The sequence below is a fragment of the Onychostoma macrolepis genome, chromosome 14 (assembly GCF_012432095.1).
Source record: "Onychostoma macrolepis isolate SWU-2019 chromosome 14, ASM1243209v1, whole genome shotgun sequence".
Taxonomy (NCBI): Eukaryota; Metazoa; Chordata; class Actinopteri; order Cypriniformes; family Cyprinidae; genus Onychostoma; species Onychostoma macrolepis.
In genome coordinates this window covers 20065815-20092083 of record NC_081168.1, presented here as the reverse complement: position 1 = coordinate 20092083, position 26269 = coordinate 20065815, and the positions used below count along the sequence as shown (strand labels likewise).

At 36.6% G+C, this 26269-nt stretch overlaps 1 protein-coding gene across 9 annotated transcripts; it reads right to left on the bottom strand.

Moving 5' to 3' along the window:
• Nucleotides 1–39: 39 nt before the first annotated feature.
• Nucleotides 40–26262, bottom strand: brd8b (bromodomain containing 8b). Of its 9 annotated transcripts, XM_058798877.1 has the most exons (20): nucleotides 26132–26262; nucleotides 25606–25702; nucleotides 18199–18268; nucleotides 18058–18107; nucleotides 17581–17703; nucleotides 16089–16169; nucleotides 15344–15408; nucleotides 14922–15064; nucleotides 13624–13815; nucleotides 12623–12725; nucleotides 12207–12332; nucleotides 10992–11173; nucleotides 10265–10762; nucleotides 9181–9383; nucleotides 9012–9104; nucleotides 8837–8905; nucleotides 7672–7954; nucleotides 5176–5268; nucleotides 3034–3078; nucleotides 42–1130 (listed from the first exon to the last, which is right to left on the bottom strand). In XM_058798877.1, exons 1-20 carry the CDS (start codon nucleotides 26148–26150, stop codon nucleotides 1071–1073), a joined length of 2595 nt encoding a protein of 864 aa, XP_058654860.1. In that variant the 5' UTR covers nucleotides 26151–26262; the 3' UTR covers nucleotides 42–1070. The 9 variants fall into 9 exon arrangements, with proteins under 9 accessions (XP_058654865.1, XP_058654860.1, XP_058654867.1 ...); XM_058798882.1 differs by lacking the exon at nucleotides 5176–5268 and having other exon boundaries at nucleotides 40–1130; XM_058798878.1 differs by lacking the exon at nucleotides 3034–3078 and having other exon boundaries at nucleotides 45–1130.
• Nucleotides 26263–26269: the final 7 nt, after the last annotated feature.

Genomic DNA, 26269 nt, shown 5'->3' with positions numbered 1-26269 from the left:
CATCTTGTAATTGCAGACTCTCATGTTTTATTAAAACATTTCACAACACAATATACAAAAACACTGTACACAAAGACCCTGTACAAAACTATATGTTCTTTCTAAACGCAGATGTCAAATTAAGTCTCACTTAAAGAATGAAAACAAACTGAACATAGTACAGTAGGCCTTTAACTGTAAACCAAAGCATCCATAATCCTGACTATAGGCAAAAATCAAGTTAAAAGAAACTTCGGATCCATCTTCATTCCTATAGAAGAAAAAAAGCGTACTTTTATTGCTCCTTCCTCCGTCATTCAGCGTTCCACATCTCAAACTGATAAGGCGATAGTAATCTTAGTTTTGAACAATGGCTTGGTTTCAATCTTAGCTCTAGAAAATGACATTCTGATTTCTAACCATCCAGTGGTTATGACGGTGGTACATTCAGCTTTTCTTTTCTTTTTTTTGAAGGCCAGTGATGACTGCTAAATTTGACATCAACACTCTTAAAAATAAAGGTGCTTAAAAGGTTCTTCACCGCGATGCCATAGAAGAACCATTTTTAGTTCCACAAAGAACCATTCAGTCAAAGGTTCATTAAAAAAAAATTTAAAAAATCTCTTTCTTACCTTTTTATAATCTGAAGAACCTTCTTTTCACCACAAATAACCTGTTGTTGTGAAACAGAAAGGTTCTTCAGATGTTAAAGCTTCTTTATGGAACCATTTAGACAAAAAAAAAAGAGGTTCTTCTATGGCAAGCACCTTTATTTTTAAGAGTGAAGTCAAAAACTTTTAAGCAACTCCTCTAAACTCAAATAAACACAAGGTCAGTTTGTCCTGTCCTGCGAGTCTAGAATCAGAGCGCACTTGACCAGTGTTTCCGGTCTAGGACTGAAGGGTTTCTGTGAAGGAGGGTCAAGCCCTTAAAAATTCCCTTCTTTCTGTGTCCTTCTGTAATTAGACTGTCGAATTGCTGCGTCAAGCCACCGAGGCATTGAGTAACTAAACTTAGCCCGAATGTCTTAACAAAACAGGGAAATAAAGCCTATTTGAATTTCCGTAACAGCTGCAGTGTGACATCTCAGTTCACTTTTTCATCTTCATATCAGCCTCAATGGCACTGCGGCGCCCTCTGGTGCCTCCATCCTGGAAGAGCAGAGAAGCAGGCCAGCCGTGAGAAAGTGCAAACAGCCGGTCATTCACTGCCCTAACACACCAGACCATCAGTGTGAGAAACTAACTAGTTTGACCTGAGAACGGGAAGTGTGTGTGTGCATCACTAGAACAAGCACTTCATCTTAAAGTGACTTCAGAACAGCGCAATACATAGCTACGGATTTGAAGAGTACAGGCTAAAAAAACTGCCACAACAGTGAAAACAGCATAAAAAAATGTAGTGCTTAGGAGTGAGTGTGTTAACAGTGTTAAAAGTTGCTCGTGGAGGCGTTGTGTCGTTTCTTGAAGACAATAAAAATGAGTAAAACTCAAACCGAAGCATTTAAAAGGAAAGTTCTTCCACAAAAAAAAAAAAAAAAAAACAAATTATTCGCCATTATGTCATAATGTTTTTTTTTTTAATGGTTTTAAAAACATCTCGTGCTCACCAAGGCTGTATTCCCTTTGATTAAAAATACTATGAAAAACAGTAATATTGTCAAATATTATTACAATTTAAAATACCCGTTTTCTATTTTAATATAGCCTATTTTAAAATGTAATTTATTCCGGTGATGGAAAGCGGAATTTTCAGCATCATTGCTCCAGTCTTCAGTGTCACGCGATCCTTCAGAAATCATTGTAATGTTGATTAGCTGCTCATGAAACATTTTTCATTAGTATCAATGTTGAAAACAGCTGTCCTGCTTAATATTTTGTGGAAACAGTGACACATTTTTGTTCAGGATTCTTTTGATTAACCCTTAAATGCATGGATGCTTAACCAATCATTATTACATATTCAGATCTTTAGCACCCCGGGCCTACATATCCAACATGGATGGATCTCGAACTGCTGCAATGGTATAAAATTCTCCTCGTATTTTAATAACAATTACAAAAGAATAAAATAAAGCATATTTCGTTACCTTTTGAAACATAGAAGGGTTCGATTTGATCAGATGCTTTTACCATCAGTCATCGTCAGAGAGCATTTCCCCACTCCATTCATAATCTGGCTCATATTCGCGATCATATTCTCAAAACTATCATTTTCAATTACTTAAAAAATCAATATTGTGATTGCTGGCAGCTTATTCACCACATCCACCATCAAATGACAGTGACACTTATATTTAATTGCTTTCAGTAATTGCTCTGCAGTAAAAGCAATTCAGTCAGGTTCAATACTGCTGGTGATATTCTTTTGTTTTATGGCTGAGGTAATTATGAATAAAACATCACGCCATCATTGTCTAACAAACAGTGCCACCTTGAGGAATAAATGTGATTATTGTGCACTTATTGAGTCGTCAGATATTTCATTATTGTTGTGCAGCAACCCGATACACCTTTTTACAAAATATTAATCATAACACTTTTTTTTTTTTATATATATATACACATTTTATTTTATCTTGTTATATTGTTTGTAATGAATAGATTGAGGAATACTAAGAAAGTTGACTTTAAAAAAACAAAACAAAAAAACTTTAAAAAAATGGAGGGAGAGGGTAGTGAATGACATCCCAGGTTGCTAAAGTCCCAAGGTATGTATTTAAGGGTTAACAGAATTTCAAAACAAAAGCATTTATTTGAAAAAAAATATATATATTTGTTACATTAAAATGTATTGACTGTCACTTTTCGATCAATTTATCATATCCTTGCTGAATAAAACCATTCAACTCTTAAAATAAATCTTGATGGAAAAGAAATTAGGATTTAATAAATGACGACAATTTATTCACAACCTTTTAACATACCAGCCTGGACCCAAAGCGAGCAATGAGCTCTAACCAATCAGAGAACTGTGTCAGAGAATAAATGTGTGTGATTGTGTTAGGTAAGAAGGGACGGGAAATATCTTGTGATCTTGAGCCTGGATACTTACAAAGAGAGAGAGAAGGAAAGCAGGAGAGGCCATGGAGAGGCTGTCCTGTAGAAGGACAAACAGCACAGTGAGAAAAAGAGAGTTCACTATTTAAAACCTATTCTAGACACAGCCAGAGAGACAGACGTACAACAGAGCAAAAGCAGGTGTTATGGGAGCAAACGGCAGGTATACTATTCTAAAACCCTGATCATGAGATGGAAAACATCAGAGACATGTGCAGAGAGACTAGAATGACCAGATGTTTTATTTATGAGCCATATCCCATGTCTTGATGGACTTACATTCACTCGACCCATTAATTAGTCTTTAGTTTGATGAGCAGAGTGGATGGGATATCTGTTGCTTTCCCTTTATACTATGAAGAGATAAGATGAAAATATTTGTCATGCATGTGCAAAATGATTGACAAAATTTAAGGAGAAAGAGATGCTCTTATTTTATTGTTCTGACAATAAAAACCTACTCATGATATAAATTCATTATTTTCATTTACACATTTTGCAGACTCGCTTTTTTTTTTTTTTTAAATCTGGCAAACCATTTACATTGCCAGTCATCTTAAAAACATCATACAATGACTTAAGGCCAACAAAACATTTGCTTTCCACTGGATTTTTTCCCCAGATGGTTGTGAATTAAAACAAAAACATGAACTTTTACAGTGGGATGGATTTGAACTCTAGTTTTGTGGAGGACAGAGCAGTTTTCTATCAAGGTCATCTGGTCACCCTAGAAGCTTCTCTACATACAGACACACACGACTGAGAAAGAAAAGGAGGATGAAATGGAATCACGATGGAAAAGAGAATCCTAAGACTAAAGGAAAGATTTGAGGGGCTGATGAGTAACAGTGATGTGTATATATGCGTGTTAGCCGGATGAAGACATGAGGTGTTCATGTATGTGTGAGTGTGTTGTAACCGTTTCCATGATGACCGCAGCACTCCAACATAAACTCAAATAGATGGTGATGAAATGAGTGTCCAGTCATTTGAAAGACCTCAATCACACTGCAAACAGCTCAGTGTGAAAGCATCACTGAGACTGAAACCATGCAAACTAAAAAAAAAAAAATAAAAAAAAAACTTTTAACTTTGGTCTGGTGTGTGTTAAAAATAAAAATGGCACACAGATTCAACAAAAGAAAGCATCAAATGGCTGTTTAACCCAACCCTTGGACCACATCCATGAAGGCATTATTTGCATTAGGGTTGCAAAGGGGTGGAAAATATCCAGAAACGTTCCAAAAATCCCAGAAAGATTTAAAAAAATCCTGGAAACTTTACAAAATTTCTGGAATTTACTGGACATTTTCCAACCCTAATTTGCATGCTTACAATAATCACATTTATGTTCTGTTTATAATAAAACAATACACTGCTGTTCAAAAGTTTGGGGTCAGTAAGAATTTTGTTTAATTAATACTTTTATTCAGCAAAATAAAATAAAATGAATAAATAAATAAAATACATTTATAATGCTGAAAAAGTATGAAATCATATTTCAAATAAATGCTGTTTGAAATTTGTTCATTAAATAATCCTGAAATATCAGAGTCTCCAGACAAATATTAAGCAAATGTTTTTAACATTGATAATAAAAATATTTCCTGAGCAGCAAATTAGCATATTAGAATAATTTCTGAAGGACCATGTGACTGAAAATTCAGCTTTGAATCACAGGATTAAATTACATTTTAAAATATATTCAAATAGAAAACAGATATTTCAAATTGTAATACTATTTCACAATATTAAAAGATTATTGCATTTTTGATATAACAAATGCAGCCTTGGTGAGCTCAAGAAACTTTATTTGAAAAGCATTAAAAAAAAAAATCTTACTGACACTAAACTTTTGAACAGTATTGTGTGTATAAGCAGACAGACAGATAGATAGACAGATATTCTCCCATATTTATGAAAATGTTAGATTATTCTACATATAACCACATTTGCGATACAATCATTTACAGAACAACTAGGCCACAAATATGGTGCCATGTGGAAACCTGGAAGAGAAACTCGAGTGTTAGACTCAAGGTGTTTGTGCATGGGTTAGTACAGAAGTCTGTCTTCTCACCTGCAATGCCCTTGATTCTCACCTGTGTGTGTGTGTTTGTGTGTGTACAGGACTGACCTTCTCATTAGTGTCTTGTTTGGAGTTGTTCCTTTTCCTTCTGGCTGGTGGTTCTGGCTCTAAATGAGGGTCTTTGTGTGCAGGACTCAGGGTCTACATACGAGACTGTGTGTTAGTGCAAGTAACGCTAACCTTACTGTCAGGGACTTCAGCAGTTCACCTGTGTGTGTGTGTATGAGTGTGTGCAAGGGACAGAAAGTGTTTTATTTGGGTCCTATTCATCTATGTGGAACGTGTATAAACCAAATCGCTTTTGGATCAATCTCACGCAAACATGTCCGGCCCCATTTCTGCCCAAACTAAAAGGTAAAGTGCATTCAGAAATAATCAATAACACTTTTTTTTTTGGTGTAGATTTAAAATGCTTTATATTATTATTTTTCACATCCATCTACACTCCATAAAGCTGCATATTATTTGCTGCATGTGATATTTCAGGTTTTTCTTTTTAACTCTTTCCCCGCCAGCGTTTTTGAAAAAAGTTGCCAGCCTCGCCAGCATCTTTGATGATTTTCGCTAAAATTCATGGTCCCCAGAATATTTTGTTGTATAAATATCTGAACAAGCAATACATCAAAATAAAGAAAAAATCAGTTTTATTCTAGCTTCAAGCATTCTTTTTTTTTTTTTTCATCAACACTTGAATGTAGGCAGGTTTCATAAAAAAGCTAAATTTTGAGCAAAAAGCTGAGAAAATGGCATTTTTATCAAATACTATGTCTGGATCATATTCAGCACGATGATCAAAGCAAAGATGCAGTAGATGGCTTCCATCAGCACCCCCAAAGCTTGCACAGTACTTTAACACTTCCTAGATCAACATTTCACTCAGTAACATTAGGCAGTTTCCATTTACATGCTGTTTATTGTTGATGATCGCATTATTTTCCATATGCATCTGCTTACATATGAGATTGCTCGTTTTTGCATCTTCCTCACCTGTTTTTGATCGGGACATTTTAGACTCATTCAGAAGATGCGTAATAGCAGCAAGAACGCAGAAACTCAAAAAATTCTGTGTTTGGTGGGGAAAGAGTTAATTAATGTCTGGTTTTAACTTTGTTATTATTGACTATGGATTGTAGATTGCTGTGAACCATTTTAAGGCTGCCACATAATAAATATATGAAAAAAATGAAGAGGTCTGAATACTTTCTAAATGCATTGTATTTTATATTTGCCATAAAGAAACGGAACAATTTTAATGACAATTAAACATTAGATGGTTCTTATTTTATGCTTCTCATTTTGGGGTGAAATATGAACAAGGCTTTGTGAGATTCACCATACAAGGTTTGCATTTCTGAGTTCGTACAGAAAGTATTTGGACAGTGACACTTTTTCCTGCATTTCAGCATTTTTGGATTTTAAATAAAACTTAGCTCAGGGACTAAGTGCTGAAATGACAATTTGAGTGCAGCCATCCCATTAAGAGCTAGAAAATCAATTTGTGCAGATTACCTGTGAGTATTACAACAATGTCATGTGCAGTTCGTGGTCGCAAATCCATTTTGTGTGTATTGACAGCCATTAAGTCTGTAGGCTAAAGACATTACGAGTCATATTTCCTGACAATGCTTCAGTTTTTGCTTTCCTGTTCATTCTCAGTTGAACTGAAATCAGGTCAATTTGCAGGTACTGGCTGTTTGGTGCCACTGCCAGCCGATAGTTAGAGGCAAAAGTGATGTTTTCAGGACACTTTTGAATTAATGCTGCTTCAACAGAGACACAAATAAGAGCCAATCCCACAGCGTCATCCTCACAGATAAAGCTTCATGCTGTGATGCACAGGAAGCTGTTTTTTCCTTTCCTTTCTATGACTCTGAGCTCGCTCTTCCTACAGCGTTTCACTGTCCGCAATACTTCACTTCAGATGTCCACAGACTCTTTGATGTACTTTGATGTCCTGTCCTTGAGACGTTTGAAGCTTCTAGCCTGCTCTCTGAAAAACATCTCAGCCTATATCCTGGAAAAGGATCAAGCATCTTGATTTGTTCTAGAGATGCTATTTTTCTTTATAACTGCACATTCTTTTCTCTCAACAGTCCAGTGTTGTTAACTAAAACTAAAATAATTAAAAATCATTTTAGAGAACTGAAATAAAGAAAATAAATCAATAAAAAAAACTACAAAAAAATGACTAACAAAATTAATAAAATATTAAATATAAAAATAACAACTAATTCAAAATATTAATAACTATAGTTGCATGTAAATAATACTAAAATAACAGTCTTAAATATCTTTTATTGTCATCCTGCATCTTTAAGCTCTCTTTTGTCTCACTGAATAGTTTGTCTGTTGAAAAACTATTAAATGTCACTGGCCAAATAATTTGCAGTGAAAGCACTGTGTGATTATGTCTCCTTATAGTGTCACTGTGTGTGTGTGTGTGTGTGTGTGTGTGTGTTGATATTCCTCCAACCTTCTCCACAGTGTCTTGTTTCCACTTGTGGGTTCAGTGTATGTGTGTGACTACGCATGTGTGTCTCTAACCTTCTCATTGGGGTCTTGTTTGCGGTTGGCCTCCCTTCCGCGCAGGCTCTTGGTGCTGATGCCTGATTCTGATGTCTGCATGATCAGCTGAGTGGCCAAGAACTGCTGGATCTGTTCCAGAACATCTCTCTGCATCTCTAGGGCCATGTGGTAGACGTCATGATCCGAGCTGTTGTACATCACCGCGTTCTGGAACATCAGCATGATGTCTCGCTGGAACTCCGCCGTCGTGCGGATCTGCCCAGACTCAATGTTCTTCTTGATGGCTGATAGGTCCATCGGTCTGAGGAGGTGGAGATTTCAGGAAGGACAAAAACATAATTAGCCAACAGAAAAACTGGTAACACTGTACTATAAGGTTCCTTTAGTTGACATTAGTTAATACATTAACATAAACCAACAGCTGTTTGGACTCTCATTTTAAAGGCACCCATTCACTGCAGAGGATCTACTGGTGAGCAAGTTATGTAATGTAAATTTCTCCAAATCTGTTCTGATGAAGAAACAAATTCATCTACATCTTGGATGGTCTGAGGGTGAGTACATTTTCTGCTAATTTTCATTTACAAATTTAATTTTCATTCTGGACACTTATGTTTTCAAGGTTAAATATTAGCAATTTTAGTGATTAAAAAGCATGTCTATTCCCTTGAAGTCACTAAACGTATACTATTTAACCAAAATGAAATTTTTACAGTCTTATGAAACATCTTATTTTTTCCCAAACTGTGGGAAAAACCTACATTTGGAATGTGGACTTCCCACATTCCATGTTTGCCGTTTTAATTTTTCTAAACTTCATTTTAATGAATTAAATATATTTTAATAAAAAGCATATCAAATGAATGCAAGGCACTTTAACAATTTAATAACCTATTATAATTTTTACAACAATAGGGCCCTATGAACCGTTTCATTTATTCATTCATTGCTTTCGTTTTTAATACAGCTTTATTAATATTATTATTATTATTCAAACACACTCATCCATATCTCAATTTGGTTTAATTATTCACAGATTTATTCACCCAAAATTTGCCATTCGGTGTTATATAGTAAATTCCATTTTTATGACTGGATTACAAGATTATATTCAAGTTTTCTGCATCACGAAAATCATAGAGCCCTACATACTCAAAAAAGTAAGAGAGTCTCATCTTGATACCTGTGTACAATGCTGTGATAACCAGGGGCGATATCATCAGACACAGGCTGCAGAAACACACTTGCATACCTGAAACACAAAACAATAAATGACAAACGCATACAACACATTTCCGTCTACAGGTCAGTGCTCATCATTAAACAGCAGCTGAGGTAAGTATGAATGAGAAGCTCACCTGTGATTGGCTGCGGCCCGCCACACCAGCATGATGGCTTTCTTCCAGATCTTCTGAGCCTGCAAGGCCTCTTGATCTTCACTGCACATGGAGCTGAGAGAGAGAGAGTTGTTAAAGGCAAATGAAAGATTGAAACACACAGAATACAAGCTCACAAACAAACACTCACAACTGTGATGAGGCAGGGCTGCTGGCGGTGGAGTCCGCTGTGGTGTAGCGCTGAGAGTGACTGCCGTATCCATCCTCACTCTCACTGGCAGGAGGATCAACCTCTGAGAGATATGGCCCCTCTCCATCCCCATCGCCACACTCTTTCATCTCCATCCCTTCATCCACATCCACCTCACTGCCTCCATCCTCTTCCTTCACCTCCTACAGCATTTGAAGAAGGAATTTTAAACAGAGTGTTACTAATTCATCCTTTAAATCAATCTGTGAGGGAAATGCAGGGAGTTTGTGAGTTGATGAAGTGTAAAATGTAAAATTTAAAATAAAAACACTATTTGCTTACCTGTATGTCATGTGACAATTAACCAACATCAGAGAACCAAGAACATTTGAATTTATTGTTAAATTATTAAAATACTAACATTAAAATCTCAGAAGTACCTATTTTAGGTCAAAAGGGTTAAAAAAAAAAAAAAAGGTGCAGTTTCTGTTATAATTAGCTCTTCCTAATTCTTCTACAGAATTACAGAAAAAAGAGCTTTTTTGCAAAATGTCTCAATTATGCTGTTACTGAATGTTACTGCATGTATATTATCAACCACTTTTATGGTGCTTTTTTGTCATTTTTGGAGGTCATCAGTGTCTTTGTTCATTCACTTTCTAGAAAGACATTTGTTTGTAACATTGTATGCTTTCATCTGACACTATAATTTTAAGTGTTTTATAGTAGACTAAGCAAAATGTTTTTTTTTTTTTTGTTAACATATGTTATGAAAACATGTTAATATTGTGAACTATTATTACAATTTAAAATAACTTTTATATTTATTTGCCAGTGATGGCAAAGCTTTTTTTCAGCATCACTACTCCAGTCTTCAGTGTCACATGATCCTTCACAAATACATTCCAATATGCTGAGTAACATTTCTTATTATTATTATCAATGTTGAAAACAGTTGTGTTGCTTCATATTTTTGTGGAAAGCATGATACATTTTGATCAGGATTCTTAGATTAATAGAAAGTTCAAAAGAACAACACATGTATATAAAGACAGTTTTCATTTTTGCTGCTGTTTGCTGATACCTTTGTGTCTTTTGCCGAGGCTGAGCTGTCTTCTGAGTCCAGACAGGGCGTCACAGTCTCTGGTTGAACCCAGTCTTCCCCCTCACACTTCACAGTTGGACTTGGGATTCTGTTCTCCTGCTGCGTTTCCTCCATCCCACCTTCTCCCTCTCCCTCTCCTTCCCTCTCACCCTCAGTCTTAACCTCAGAGTCCTGGCTCTGCTCAGTGTCAGGGGCAGCAGGCGCCACAATGTCCCCTGTCACTTCGTCAACTGCTTCGGTTTCTGTAGCCTCCTCTACCAGAACCTCCATTTCTCCCTGCACACCCGCAGGGTCAGGGCAGCTCTGTGTGACCGCTGGGGCAGGACTCTGCTGGACGATGGGCTCTGGTTCGGCTGCCTTAAAGGTCTGTGACTCCCAAGGGCTGGTGAGGGGGTGGCCACCAACTGCTGGGTCCTCGCAGAGAGAGAGAGCCGCTTCCACTGCGGCTGCATCCAAAGCCTCCACAGGATCGTCCACCTGAGACAGATATATTAGTTTACTTCATTTCAGATTTGGCAACAGAAAGGAAAAGCTTTATAACTATTTTCTGTTTTAAGAGTCTTTTAAAAAAAAATGGAGGGAACTGTGAAAGCACTTGGTGGTTCAGAGAGTTGAAACAACTTGAGGGCAAGTAAATCCCTTTGACACTACAAGTAACAACCAATCGCACCATCACAACCATACACAGGTGTCTGTGTGCATATACCTTCTCTTCTATGATTGCAATGATATCTCCCACTGTCTCTAGGTCCAGTTCATGAGCCATGTATGACACTGACACCACTGTGTCCTCCACCAGCTCTGCCTCCTTCCCCTCCACCTCCGCTGGTGTGGACGACCCTGCCATTACCGCTTCTACTCCAGAACCTTCAGCAATGGCTGCAGCTCCTAAACACAACAGGAAACACATCGCTTAGACTCTTACTATGGTTCATTTCTTTCATGAGTGCTCTGAAGAGGAAGTAATGACTCTTTTTAAAAGGAAAAACCACAACGTTTTTAAAAGGGTAGGTTACCCAATAATGAAAATTCTGTCATCATTTACTCACCCTCATCACTGTTCCAAACCAGAAGTCATTGACTTAAAAAAATACTATGGAAGTGAATAGCTACCATTAACTGTTTGACTGTAGCTATTGATTTGCATAGCATGGGGAAAAAAATTAAATACTATGGCTAGTCAATGGCTACCGTTTGGTTACCAACATTCTTCAAAATATCTTCTTATGAGTTTAATAGAAGAAAAAAACTCATGCCATTTTGGAAAAACTAGAGGTTGAGTAAATGACAGAATTTAGATTTTTGGCTGAACCCTTTAAAAGGTGAATTTGGCCTTTGCAGTCAGTGCCATTACTTTGAAAGAAATTAATACTTTTATTTAGCAAAGATGCATTATATTGATCAAAAGTGACAAATACATTTATAATGTTTCAAAAGATTTATTTTTTTATCTATGAAATGAATCCTGAAAAAAGCACAAAAAAACAATATATATATTTAATTTTAATATGAACTGTTTTCAACATTGTTATTAAGAAGAAATATTTCTTGAGCAGCAAATCAGCATATTAGAATGATTTCTGAAGGATCATGAGACACTGAAGACTTATTTTAAATTGTATTAAAGTTTCACAGTATCACTCTATTTTTGATTAAATAAATGCAGCCTTGATAAGCATAAGAGACTTTCTTCAAGAACATAAAAAAAAAATCTTGTCGACCACAAACTTTTTGTTAACTGTTATTCTAGAATATAATCCATGAACTCTAGCACTGCCCGTGCAGTCTGAGTGATTTGTGATTGAATGAAAACGAACTACACATCACATCACACAAACAGGAAACAGACTGCCTGAGCAAAAACAGACTGACTGTTCTACAGAGAGAGTGCTGAAGAGAGGAAATCAGAGAGATCAGAGACCTGTTTTGAGCACAGAGAGGAGGTCCGGGGCTGGGGGGACCACTGTGGGGGGCTTAGGGGGATCAGCACTGACAGGTTGCTGCGTTGGGGTGGCGCTCTCCAACAGACGAGATAACGTAGGAGCATCTGACACAAAGACACACACATATAGCGCTACAGACACACACACTAAAGCACACAGCTACTCTCACAATAATCAAACTAGACGGTAATAATGTACTACAGAGAGCATGAAATCTAAAACTTGCATGCAGGATGCATGGTAAAAATGCAAAAGAATTGAGCTAAAGAAAATCAAACCAAAACAAACCGCATAACTCAAAATTCAGTTTGTTCAATGACAAAGAAAATGTTGAAGAGAGTCATTTAAAACGCACATTTAAAACATACAGAAAGAAAAGTGTGTATTTGTTTACCAGCTGTAATGTCTTGATTAGCAGGAAGAGCGGTTGCAGCAGTGTGAAGCTCAAGTCCATGAGACCCATTACTCAAACCTGTGGCCACGTCACCTTCAACCACCTGCCCAACAGACACGCAGGGAACAAAATGAGAAACCATTCGCAAAATCTACAAACACATTCGCCACTTTTAATGTATGTTAGTCAAGGTTTCTTGCACCAAAAACAATCATAGTTTAGTTTCTACACTGGGTTATTATCGTTAACTAAAAAGAACACTATTTATGAAGCATTTTTAATAAAATAAAATAAAATAAAAATAGCCTAAATATTCGATGAAAAACCTTGCATAAAAATTCTAAATCTTGCCTAATATGAGAAAACTACTAATAAAACGAGTAATAAATATATATATAACAAAAATATAACAATTCTAAAACAACACTAGATATACGACCTGCTCTCTGACTCATATTAGTAAACATGTGGTTTTGTCGCAGCACATCTAAAAATGCTGTTCACATAAATGCAGGGCAAAGGAATTGCAAATAATGCCGTCTAGTGGATATTTACAAACAACCGAAAAGCAGCAAAGCACAATCTAAAAAAGTGTTTGGTGTAAAGGGCCCCTAAAACTTTCATATAGAAATTTACTCTGTTATGACTGGCTAAACTTACTACTACTTACTACTAAAGTTGGCCCTTGTCAAAATGCAGAATACTCAATATAAACCTTTGTTGTTAAATGTTAATGTGCTAATCTTTGTGATGTAAATATCAGAATTTCTGATTGTCCATATTTGCAGTTTAGTTAGTATAAATGGGCTGGCCTGAAGAGGGAGCTTTTCATTGTGAATGTTAGAGTATGTTTACAGGACAACATAAAGTAGACATGAATGTAGAGTTGAGAAATGGAAAATGGGTCTGGGACATGACACAGGCAAAATTCTGTTTGCGGTGACATGCACCTTTAATCCAAAGGTTTAAACATTGAGTGTTTTACAGTATCCCACACTCACCAGTCTAGAGCTAGCAGCGATGAGACTGCCCTTCTTCAGCAGTTCAGACAGCAGCGGGGAGGGAGGTGGTGTGGCTTTTGGGGCAAGGTGCTTCTTCTGCGGGGAGTCATCTACCATAGGGGCCAGACCTGACTCTTTGGGCCCTGGACCCGTGACCTCTGACATAGGCATGAAGACGGTCAGTCCTTGAGCCTAGATGGAGAAATCATGAGTATGACCTCTTATTAGAGTCAACTTTAAAGCGGCAGTCCGTAACTTTTTTGGGTTAAAAATGATCCGAAATCAATATTTGAGCAAGTACATAACCAGCCAGTATTCAAAACTATCACCTTACTTTAGCCCGATTCACAAAGGTTAGCTTATAATAATGTTTTCTAATTTGAATGGTACGGGTAGGTTTTTGCGGGAAATTCGAGCATGTCACTGCTTCATTACGCCACGTCTGAAAACAAAGAAGTTGTCCCGGCTAATAGGCAATCGCATGTGAGGATCCTGCAGGTGACAGATCGTTTATAGCCTTTTCTCACAGCAGCTAGAATTAAATGTATCATTTTGATGGTGGATTGTAATCCAGAAAGGATTATGCATTTATGAAATTAAATTATATTCCAGTTTTAAATGTGCTTCTGATTACAGATAGCCTGGGATTACACAAGATTTGTATTTTAAAGACAACCAGTTCGAAGGGAGCATAGCTTGCTTTTGGGTTAAAAGAAATTCTTAATATGAAATTCGAATGGCATGACAATTAGATTAGACTGTACAGAAATTGAAATCTACATGCTAATACACACTATACTCATTGTCACGCAATGCTGATGTTGTTAACATTAATAATTTGAGAATAAAGTATAACAATAATAATAATTTGCACGGTTAGGTGTGATGTGAGCTAACTGATCTTTAGATTTAATCACCATTGGTAGCGCGATTTATTGTAATGCTTTTTTCCTTAGTTGGTCAGAACAAACGTGGCAGACTTATTACTTCCTTGTTCAGATGGCAATATACGGTGAAAATTCTTATTTGGGTCATATATTCCAAGATGTAGGCTAGAATCTGTGATTCCTAAGTATCCACACTGGTGCGGTGACTGACAAACTGACACACATACTCCTCAAAACATTATATTCATCCACGCTGCAGCCGTGCCGGAGCACAACCCCATGCACAGAAGATAATTCCACACAGAGCTGCAATTCCAGGTTTTCAAACAGAGATGGTGACAAAGAGGCAAAACTTACGGACTGCAGATTTAAGTTTAAATGTTAATAAAAAAAAAAGCCACAGGAATTCACCATGGAACTGCCACAGGATTCATCCGTCATTGGCTGCAGTGTGTCTGGTTGCGAGACCTCCATGCTGGGAGAACTAGCACTGGGTGGAGAACGTACTGTCACGCTGGGAACTCTCTTTGGTGTGTTTTTAGCTGCCTGACGAACTGGAAAGAAAGAGAAAAATGCATTATTGTTTTTATGTAAAATAAATGCATTTAATGTATTTATGCAAAATAAACATTTCACTGCCAAGAAACAAGCCCAAAGTAATAAAAACTGAAATTTCCTAGTATTAAAAATGCAATATTTGCATTTGGTAAACTAATATCATTTGCATGTACATCAGCAATATGTTACACTGCTAAGTTAATATAATTTTTTTTAAAAACTGTCTTTTCTGGAGGCATTAACTTTTGAAAGTGCTGAGTGAAAGTAAATCTCACCCTGATATGCTGCCTCAGTCGCCCTCTTCTTCTGCTCTGCCTCCTCTTCTTCCTGCTTCCTCTTTCTGACAAGCATGAGAACACACACAATCTCATGATGACACATTCAAAACATACGCAGGTTTTTTTATTGAATTTTTCAATTTGAATTATGTTTGAAGATTATGAGTCAAAATGTTTTGTCTGTGTTCAGATTTGAATAATCATGATGCACTTAATTTGATGTCACTTCAAATTAACAAACAAAACCTAAAACTTTGACAGAAAGTATTATCTAAATATATATCCAAATGCAACAACTAATAAAAGTATGTCTGAAAACACACACGCATTCATCATATACATATATATATATATATTTTTTTTTTTTTTCAAATAGAATAAAATGTATTTTTATAATATTTGTATTACTTAACATATATAAATGATGCATAATTTGATGAATATCAAATTAATATTGTTGATGAATATTGTGTAATACTATGTAATCCACTCGAAATACATAATATTTAAAAAAAATAATAATAATTTTTTGTAATGAAATAGAGTGCATTCATTTCATAAAAATATGTTTTATACAATATAGGGCTCCAGCCATTTCTCAAAGTATTTAATCTAATGTGAAATAATGTTTGTTAAAGTGAAATCAATACAAGGGTGGTTGAAACTAGATCATATAGGAAAAATTAAATGAAAGGCCAATAAGATAAATGACAAATGCAAAACCAGTACAGAATTGTCTTACAGCTCTATATCTGCCCACAGCTCCTCCAGTTTAGGGTCCAGATGACCCACTTGGATCAAATCCACTTCTTTCTTCAGTTTCCTGAAGGGACAGAACACATTTATCACATATGTGTAGGGCTGCAACTAACGATTATTTTAATAATCGATTAATCTGTCGATTATTTTTTCGATTAATCGATGAATCGGATAAAAAAAGAAAAGCATTCATTTCCAACCCTTTATTCAAAAACAGAACTAAAATCTTTAGAAAGTGCACAAACATGTTGCTCCTTGAACATCCCTGAGCTGTTATAATAATAATAAAATAAAATAAAAATGGACTAACACAAAAAACATACACATGTATGCTTTACATCTGCCAAATATATAGACTTTTGGGGGGGGGGGGAGTGCAAAAAATTTAATAATTTAACAACACTGCGTCGTTAGCGTTGGTATTGTATCAGACACTTGCATTTAACATTATATGAAAATCAAGCTCAAATGGAGTTAATAATGTTTTTGACCAGAGAATGACGGAGATGGAGTGTTTTGTCTGTCATTAGAACGGCTGTAACTGTTATCTGAAGCAGCAAGTGCATTATGCTTTCATCAACTTTTACAGGTTATATAACTTTGATTGTAGCTATATGAGCGCTTAGTTTTTTCTTGTTGTTTAATACACTTGGCCAAAATCTCAAATTAAGCGCTTATGCACATAATGCACAGGATATTTAAAACGATATAGACGGCAAATAACTAATTCTTCTCCACTCTTCAAACACACAAAAACATTATCCTTTACTGACATAGTGTTTGAGTAAAGAAAACGCTGTACTATTCAAACACCAATTATTTATTCACCCTTGCATTGCGAAAAAGCAGAGATCTCATCTTCTCCAGGCTGTGCGCGGCGCGTCAATCTGAACGGAGGCGGGTGAAGTTACGAGGTCTCGCTGAGAGCTCGATGATCCAATGGCGTTACAGTTTTACTGACAAGTTATTTTAATGCTTATCATTGGTTTACTACTTTTAAAACTCTCTGATTTAAAATAATAAAAACGAATTATAAGCGACTCAAGTTTGGATACTTTTTCACAGCACCTGACTGGGCTAGGTATGGCAACTGCCATACTCTGCCATACGCAAACGCCGCCCCTGCTCCCACACCTTGGATGACTTGGGTCGCACGGATTTCTCTGCCTCCGCCATGTATCTTTCCTCTACCTCCGCTCGTTTTTGTTTTGTTTTTTTTTTATTTATGAGGCGCCAAACTCTGCTAGCATCCGTGCGCGAGAGAGACCGAGTGTGTTCACTCCGCTCCGCTCAACTAAAGTTTTTTTTTTTAAATAATCAAACGTCTCGCGTCGCGCGACACAATGAATCGATTATGAAATTCGTTGCCAACGCTTTTAGTAATCGATTTTTATCGATTTAATCGATTCGTTGTTGCAGCCCTACATATGTGTGAAAGATACAGACAGCGAGAGGAGAAGTAGGTGAAGATGTACCTGTATTTTTCCTGTGTGTCTTTGATCAGCCTCTTGAGCTCCTCGATCCTCTCTGTTGTCAATCTACGCACGATCACATCCTCAATGGTCTCGACCACCTCCCCTTTCTCACCCCGTTTACGTCTGCAGGGAGTGAACATGTCAAACTTACCAATGAACTTGTAAATATGCACTGAGATGGTTTAGGTTGCCATACTATACAACAAAACTACTACAACATGCTAACTGGCTAAGACAATAGCCAGAAGTCTAATTACCCAAAGTCTGTGCAAAATTCATAAAATGCTTTTTCACATATTTGCTGCTTTCCATGCACAAATATAAAGTACAACTTCTATGCTGATTATTAGTTTTCATTGTATACACAGACTAGGTCATAAAATTTAACTCTTTTGGGTTTTGCGAGAACAATAGCAATATTTAATAAAGAGAGCTCAGCACAAATGTTTTGAGAATGAGAGAGAGAGATTTACTTACTTTGGGGCCTCTGTGGTTTCCAGCAGCTCAGAATATTGGGAGGCACAATGCTGCAGAGATCATATTGATATGTTAAAACATGAATCACTAAGCAAATCACTAATACTAATAAAATCACTCAGAGTCACTCATTTAAATAACCTTCTGTGAGAACCAGTCTGGGGGTCGTCCAGGCTCTGAGAAGGGCTTGATGGCTCTGCTTACAGACACCCTGACAAAAAAAATATAACAGTGTATCATACATATTTAACAGTAATTCTTTATGAATAAAGACATACACTTAAGAAAATTTGGTGTAGAAACTATTTTCACTCAGAAATTCCTAGTAAACTTCACAAACAATTACAAAGAAACAAGTAATACATTTAATTAAATTAATGCTGTCAAATGATTAATCACATCCAAAATAAAAGTTTTAGCTTAAATAATAAATGTGTACAGTATATATTTATTATGTATATATAAATACCCACACATGCATGTACATTTAAGAAAAATGTTATATTTATATATTAAACATTTTATATAATATATTATATGAATATACATATATTCATGTAAATATTTTCAAAAAGTATACTGTATGTGTGTGTATTTACATACACATAATAAAAATACACAGTACACACACATTTATTATGTAAACAAAAACTTTTATTTTGGATGTAATTAATCGGGATTAATCGTTTGACAGCACTAAGTTAAATGCAAAATTTTTAAGTAGAAAGATTGAAATAGTATTTTCTTGTAAAATGTACTCCAGTTATATTTATTTTATTTACAACTTCTTGGATAATAGACTCAAACTCTAAACTTGGAAATAAAAACAATATGTTTTACAATTTTAAAAACATAAATGTGATTTTCCCCCAATTCTTAAGCACACTTTGGAACACTTTCAAATCTCAAACTCTATTTAAATTATGCTCCTAATGTAATTTGTAATGAAACAAGAAAGAAAGAAAGAATACATTTTTATTAGTGGCTACCATTGTAAGTATTCTTATTTTTGTTTTATACATTAATGAATGTATCTTCAAACAGCCAAAAATATCACTGCACATAAACTACAACTGATCTGTTTAGCAATGCTTGCTGATTACTTATTAATGAATTGTAATTAATTTATTAACTCTTTACAAAACACTTTATATTGTGTTTCCCACACACAGACTTTATATTAACGGCCGCCCAAGAATATTCGGTGACACGTTTTTGTTTTTATTACTATTATCTCTTACACATTTTTTTTATCTGCCCGAGATAATGAAACCATCCAACGCCCTACGCGTTTCGTGCTGCTCAAGAACCGTCGACACTCCCACAGACGATCTCCAGTGTTTCCCATTATGTTGATTTGTGGCGGGCAGCAACAATACCCACCGCCCGCTGCCATCAGCTCCCGCGTCCCACACACACGAGCTCGACTTTAGCACTATATTTAGCAACTTTAAGACCCTTTTGGCGGCCTTTTCCCCATAACAGGTACATACTGACAAACCTAGCGACTTTTTTGTAAAAACCTTAGCTATGGTTCAGTTGGAAGATGTCTCCAGTGTTGCCCCGCGAGCGCGAGGTCTGACTCCCGGCGCAGTGTCGCCTCTCTCGGCGTCTGTTCTGTGCAGCGAGCGGCAGACAAGCACCGCATTCAGCTGGCCGTACCGCAGCAAAATCGTTAATAAATCATTTACAAAACAGCGTTTCCAAGCACCTGTCGCTTACTGACTGTTTGGACTTTTAAATATGAACATAATTCGTCTGTTAATATGCGCATAGTTTATTACTCAGACGCAGGCAGTGCGCTGAATCAGACAAAACAGTAGCCTAGCTAATATAGCAAAAACCACTGCATATAGTCGCTTTTTAGTGTAAGTTAGATGTATATTGATTTTATCAGACGATGTTGCCATTATAAATCAGGATTTAAGGAGTATAGTGAGAGTGATTCCTGGTTAACATGTAGCATTAATGGGTCGTGTTTACTATTTATACTTGTTTTATGTATGACAACAGAAAATAATGTGAACAGCATTGTTGGGCATTATTATTATTCAGTATTACTGTATGTGACATTTCATAGAGTAGAACAGATCTGAAATGCCAAAACGTTATGCCAAAAATAAACGATATTTCACAGCCAGCAATAAACTCACATTAATAAAAAGTTATAAAATTGTAATAAGCTGCATTGCTTAGGTAAGGTACTAACATTCTCTGAAAATACAGTAGCAAAGTGTTGTGCTGCACCATTAATTTATTATTACTAAAACAGTATCAATTAAATTAGACATTATCATAGACATTTTAAATGGTAAGAAAATCATAAATATATTATTTCTTTTAAAGTGATTCAAGTTTAGAATTATAAAAAAAAATATTTAGTGTAATTTAATAAAAAATTACACAAAATAACTGATACTATTTTGGGTAACTCCAAATATTAGTGATGGCCGCTTTTGAAACACTGCTTCATGAAGCTTCAAAACTTTTGCGAATCTTTTGTTCCGAAAGTGGTTCGGAGCGTGTTCGACTTCACGCAGCACTGCGCAGACCGATCGACGGCTGACTTGAAGCAGTGCATGCCGGTTAGAAATTTAGTCCGAGTGCTGATGAAGACACAGCTGTTTCACGATTGGGCAAATTCACCACATGACAACAATGTCGTGTGTTTCTAACATCTTCAATTCCAATACTGCTCACAAATCTCCCTGTAACCCCAAAAGAATATGCCTCTGTAATTGGAGCGATCTCTTCTAGTATTGTGTCTTTGTGTAGAGGTATTTCATACTCTAAACATGCTTCTTTACTTCACCCTGCTGACATTTTCTGTGGCAGAATTTGTTTTTCATCTAGAAAAAAGAATAATAATAAGGCTATGTTTATTGTTTCAAAAATAAACTGTTAGTAAACCAAGTGCTATTTTCTATTGGTCTAAGTTTATCGGAAATATTAATTGGAGGAAAGTTTGGGTATTACCTAATAAATATCTCATTACAAATAAAATAAAATTAATTTCATTTAAGATACTGCATAAATGTTACCCTGCTAAGCATTTTTTAACCAGATTTATTGAAGATATAGATGTAAATTGTTCAGTCTGTTCATTACACCCAGAAATGGTTCATCATATTTTTTGGCATTGCCATTATACAAAGAGGTTATGGTGGAAGGTTTCTAGATTTATAAATGACAGTGTTGTGCAACTTTCTTTTACAATATGAACATGTAATATTTGGTTTTTTGAACCATGACAAGAACTTTGAAAATGAGGCTTACATAATCAATCTCTTGATTATACTTGTTAAGTTTCATATTCATCATTGTAAATTGTGACCCTGGACCACAAAACCAGTCTTAAGTCAGATCCTAACAAACAATACATCTATGGAGAGCTTATTTATTCAGCTTTCAGATGATGTATAAATCTCAATCTCGAAAAATTGACACTTAAGACTGGTTTTGTGGTCCAGGGTCACAATTCAGGAATCAGAAACCTCTTTTTTTTTCTGTGGTACTTAAGGAATTATCTATCTATTTAAGCACCATTAAGGAGAGTACAAACAAAAAAGCTGTAAAAACTGTGTATTTATTTGGTATATTTAAGTTATTGTGCCCTTGGCACTTTTGTCTTGTATTTGTTGTTCAAGCATTAAAAATAATAATAATAATAATAATTAAAAAAAATACTGCTCACAAATCTGTTTTTAGAACAGTAAAAGCTATTTTACTGTAGTCGCTATGTTATGTTGAGTCACGTTTATCATAAAACACTGATTGAAAGCATATATACCCCCACTTGATTAGTATTTAATATATTTACGTTGAACTTTATTCTTGCACAGATGGCGCTGTATTAAGCAGTATATAAAAAGTGTTTCTGTTGCTCATGAAAACGTTTCTGAAATGTCGGTGTATTTGACAAATACTGCATTTTATTCCCTTCACCTGTGATAGAGTATGCAAACACCACGTGAGCGTCACTAACGGGAGCAGAAAGTAGGCTTGTTTGAGATGCGCCTCGCCTTCAAACATGTATTTTAGATTTTTATAGAAAATATGACAACAATTGCATATCTCACACAGAGATCGCACTGTCATAGTGTTTGGGGATATTCATGCACAATTTAAATACATAATAGCATGAAATCAGATTAAAAAAATAAAACATTTTAGAGGAGAACGCAGCATCACTGTTGTCTGAACCAATGAGCATTAAGCTGTGTTGTCAGTCAGTCGTTTCCCATCATGCTTTTGATCAGCGCAGTCGGTGGAGAGCAACTGCTCGACTGCTCGATCCGGCACAGCTGCCTCGCTATCGCCAGAGTTTTTTGGCACACGTCAGCATGACATCAGAGCAAGGCGGACATAACTCGGACACTTTTCTAACTGGCATGCGCCTCGCGGTGATCACCGGTGATCGGTTCTGCGCAGATTTTGCTCATCTCAAACAAGCCTATTGTCCGGCTTGACGGCTCCGTTTTCAACTCCGCCCCTGACTGCAAGCAGCTACTCTCGTTGATCTCCGTCTGTAGCCGTGCACCTAATAGGTGTGTTTGACTTGAAGCGGTGCTGCGCAGAATGATCAATGTATGACATCAAAGTACCGCGAGGATCCATCTGCCCACCCACTTGTTGGGTCTTTTTCCATTGGTCTGAATGAAAATGCAGATTCATTCTTTGCCACTAGGTGCCGCTTTTGGAGCGTTAAAAATAGCGGTTTCCCCGTCGAAAAACACGAAGTCTGCCGTATGGGAATTTCTCGGGTAACGCAGACTAATCACAACGATGTTCAGTACAGATGACGTTTTGGCGCCGATCGCTAAATAAATACTTCCAGGTCGTACACAAACGATACATCTGTGTCGTCTTCATTTCTCCCTCTTTCACCCTCGATCAAGACAGAGACCCATTCGCCGGTTGTTTAAAGGGGTGGTTTACTGCGATTTCACTTTTTTCATTTTAAATAGTGTGTAATGTTGCTGTTGGTGCATGAACAGTATCTGCAAAGTTGCTGCGCTGAAAGTTCAACGTAAGCGGAGATATCGTCTTTTAAAAATCAGGAAGTTTAATGCCTACAAAAACGACTCATATGGGACTACAACGAGATACTTCCCGGGTTGCATATGTAAAAAACCCATAAATTTGCATCAACCCCTCCCCCCGGAACATGCCAAAGAGGGGGCAAGGCCATGTTCTGCGGCTTTGTCGAAGAGGAAGAGTTATAGTGGAGAGTTGTAGCCATGCCGTCGAAACGGTGTTATTTTCACCCAGCTGTCAGGTCTTCTGTGTTCATGCTTCCTACGGACGCTGTAGTTCGTCAACAATGGTTAAAATTTATGTTTGATTATGTTCCTGACAATTACAATCCTAATTTAGCTCTCTGTGCTGCGCATTTTATGGAAGACAGCTTCCAGAATCTACACGAGTTCAATGCCGGATTCACACAGAAACTATTACTAAAACATGGAGCAGTTCCAACTTTAAAACCAGAGGCAGCAGTTGTTGGGCCACAACCTGCAAGTAAGATTTCATCATTTTAAATGTATTTGCATGTATAATTTCAGACGTAATGTTTTAGTTTTATCAAGGACGTAAACAAATGCCAACGCTGGCTTTAGTAGCCAGTTAGTTCGATGCTATTTTGTGTGTATAAGACAAACGTGTACAAACTTCAAAAAATCATATGTAATCACGACAGCAAACTTCATTCAGAAATGTTCGTAAGAGCCGTGCTTGCGGAAGTTCTGCTCGACTCTCTTCATTACCGCTTTCTGGGTCTGATTCTGGCTCAAACTGAGACGGCAACATTGACACCATTATTTACATTTGACCGGAGCACATGCGACTGTCGCCCGTGAAGGTAATGGGCGTGAAGTTTCCGGACAATGTGCAGTACGCAGTTTAGCCAATCACAACACACCGGCCCAACTAACCAATCTGAGCCCATTGCCCGTTTCTGAGGGAGTGGTTTCAGAGAATCAGGAAGTCAACCGGTCGTTCAAATAACAGAGGAGAAAGCGGCTTACAATAAAGGTGAAATATATGAAAAATAAGGCGTTTTTTTAACAAACGAAACACGATGACATGTTATATTGCACCCCATAAACACAATCAAGCAAAGAAAAAAAAGCAGTAAACCACCATTGTTTACATCTGTTCAAAATCACGTCATTTAAAAAAAAGAAACAAACTGCTGGCTCATGTGTCTTTGCTACTGTTTGAGTATTATACGGAGAGAGACCGTCCGTGTGTGTGTGTGTGTGACACACTCGCGCGCGCTCTCCTTATGTGTATGTGCACACATCTTTGTACCTCACCGCACATAACTTGATGAATGTGTAGAAAGTGAGCATATCTCCAAAAACCTTGTTGAGCTTCAGGTTTAATGACTGCATTTTTAATTTTTTACAGAAATGTTTTTGAGTAGGTTTAGGTTAAGTGGCTGCATTTTTAAATTTTTCTCATTTAGAAGGATTTTTTTTTTTACAGAAAATAATTTATTTATGTTATGATTATTGTTGAGCTGCAGGTTTAGGCACACTTAAGTGACTGCACGTAATTTAATTAACAAGAATTCAACTATTTATATTAATTATTTAACCTGACATGTTTACCGTTCCAAAATGTTCTATATGTTTCTTAAAAATAAAATGTATTGCGTTCAGTGGAAAAAAACGTTGTTGTTTTTTACCCAGACATTTAAAAATAACATATTTTAGAGCTGTAATCGCAATACCGTGATATTTTTATCTAAGGTTATCATACCGTCAGAATCTCATACTGGCCCATGCCTACTGTACACAAAGCAGCACTGCACTCAGCTGCTTTATCAGGCATTGATTACAGGCGAGACACAATGAAAAGGAGACCAATCGGACCATTCACCGCAGATTAGCGTCACGCAAAGGAGGGGTTTGGAAGCGTTGAGCGAATCGTTTGAGAGTCACTGAGCAAATAAGGTAAAAATAAATGCATATTATAAGACAATGAAAGTGTTTTTTGACCTTGCATGCATGTCAACCTGTTGATGGGGACTCCCAAAACCAAAATATGAACCCGTTATAGGGGCACTTTAATAGTTTCTTACTGGCCTGTTTAGACAAGCTCTCCATTAAACAAATAAAACAAGCCCTGAAAATTAATAATAATTATTTTAAAAATGCATGTTATACAGACACTTCATATTTAATGGCATTTCATTATTTTGATTGCATTTAATATAGTATACACTTGTTTAGTTTTTTGCATGATTTTTGCAGTTTTGACCAGCAGGCGTCACCAGCGTGTGGTGTTTCGAGCGCTTCGAAAAGGTAGCGGGATCGATGCCCGCATCCTCCAATTATTATCTTACGTCCTAATCATAATTACTGACGTAAATCTGCCACTATCCTCTGTAAAAGTAAAAGAAGCCCGGGTGATTAACAGTGCACTCATATATTAACAAAAGCTACAATACAGACTCTGCAACAGGGTAAAGCTCTGCATTATTTAACATACTTCAATCTTAATACAGTTCTATGATAATGAACGTTAATTGTTTATTCTTACCAGTTCTGATCTCCGCTTCTCATCACTGAGGAGGCGAGACAGAGTTTCTCCCGAATTGACCAGGGTTCAGTCGGACCCAGAGACAGCATCTTGTGTTCTAGTTAGGTGTTCAAAATATGAGTTTTATTTGAAGCTGTACTGAATGCAATTTGTTATACAAAAACGTGGGGGGAAATTATGGTAAAATAAAAAAGGCTGATAATGTAGAATGTCGTTAGGTGCTTCTTTAAAATATTTATTTAACACAAGACCATTTGTTAAACACAATTATTCATATTACATATACAGAACGCAAAATAGCACATTTTGTTCAAGAACAGAGAGAAATGTGTGTTGACAATGTAAACATTGATCGTCTTTGTTATCATGAAGCCAGCTGGCGCAGCAACTAAATTGCTCACCCAGCGTTACTAAGAGCATTAGCTACTCTATTTAAACAGGATAAAACACTTCATAATCCAATTTACAAAGTGATTTGATTTCAGATTGTATTGTGAATATGTTGAGGAAATAAAATAACACTTACTTCCCACCCCGGTCGACATTTTCGCCTATCTGTAACAGGCCGCGCGGCTGGTTGTACTTACTTCCGCCGGAACTATTGTAGTGTAACACCCTCGTAAACGCTATCAGGTGTCGCACAAATATCCTTCCGACATTTACG

What these genes read in the sequence shown, in the direction of transcription:
- brd8b (XM_058798876.1), bottom strand. An exon ending in GACTGAGGCAGCATATCAGG is followed by an intron (nt 15,065 to 15,343) that starts GTGAGATTTACT and finishes CTTTCTTTCCAG; the next exon opens with TTCGTCAGGCAGCTAAAAAC. An exon ending in AATCCTGTGGCAGTTCCATG is followed by an intron (nt 13,816 to 14,921) that starts GTGAATTCCTGT and finishes TTCTCCATCTAG; the next exon opens with GCTCAAGGACTGACCGTCTT.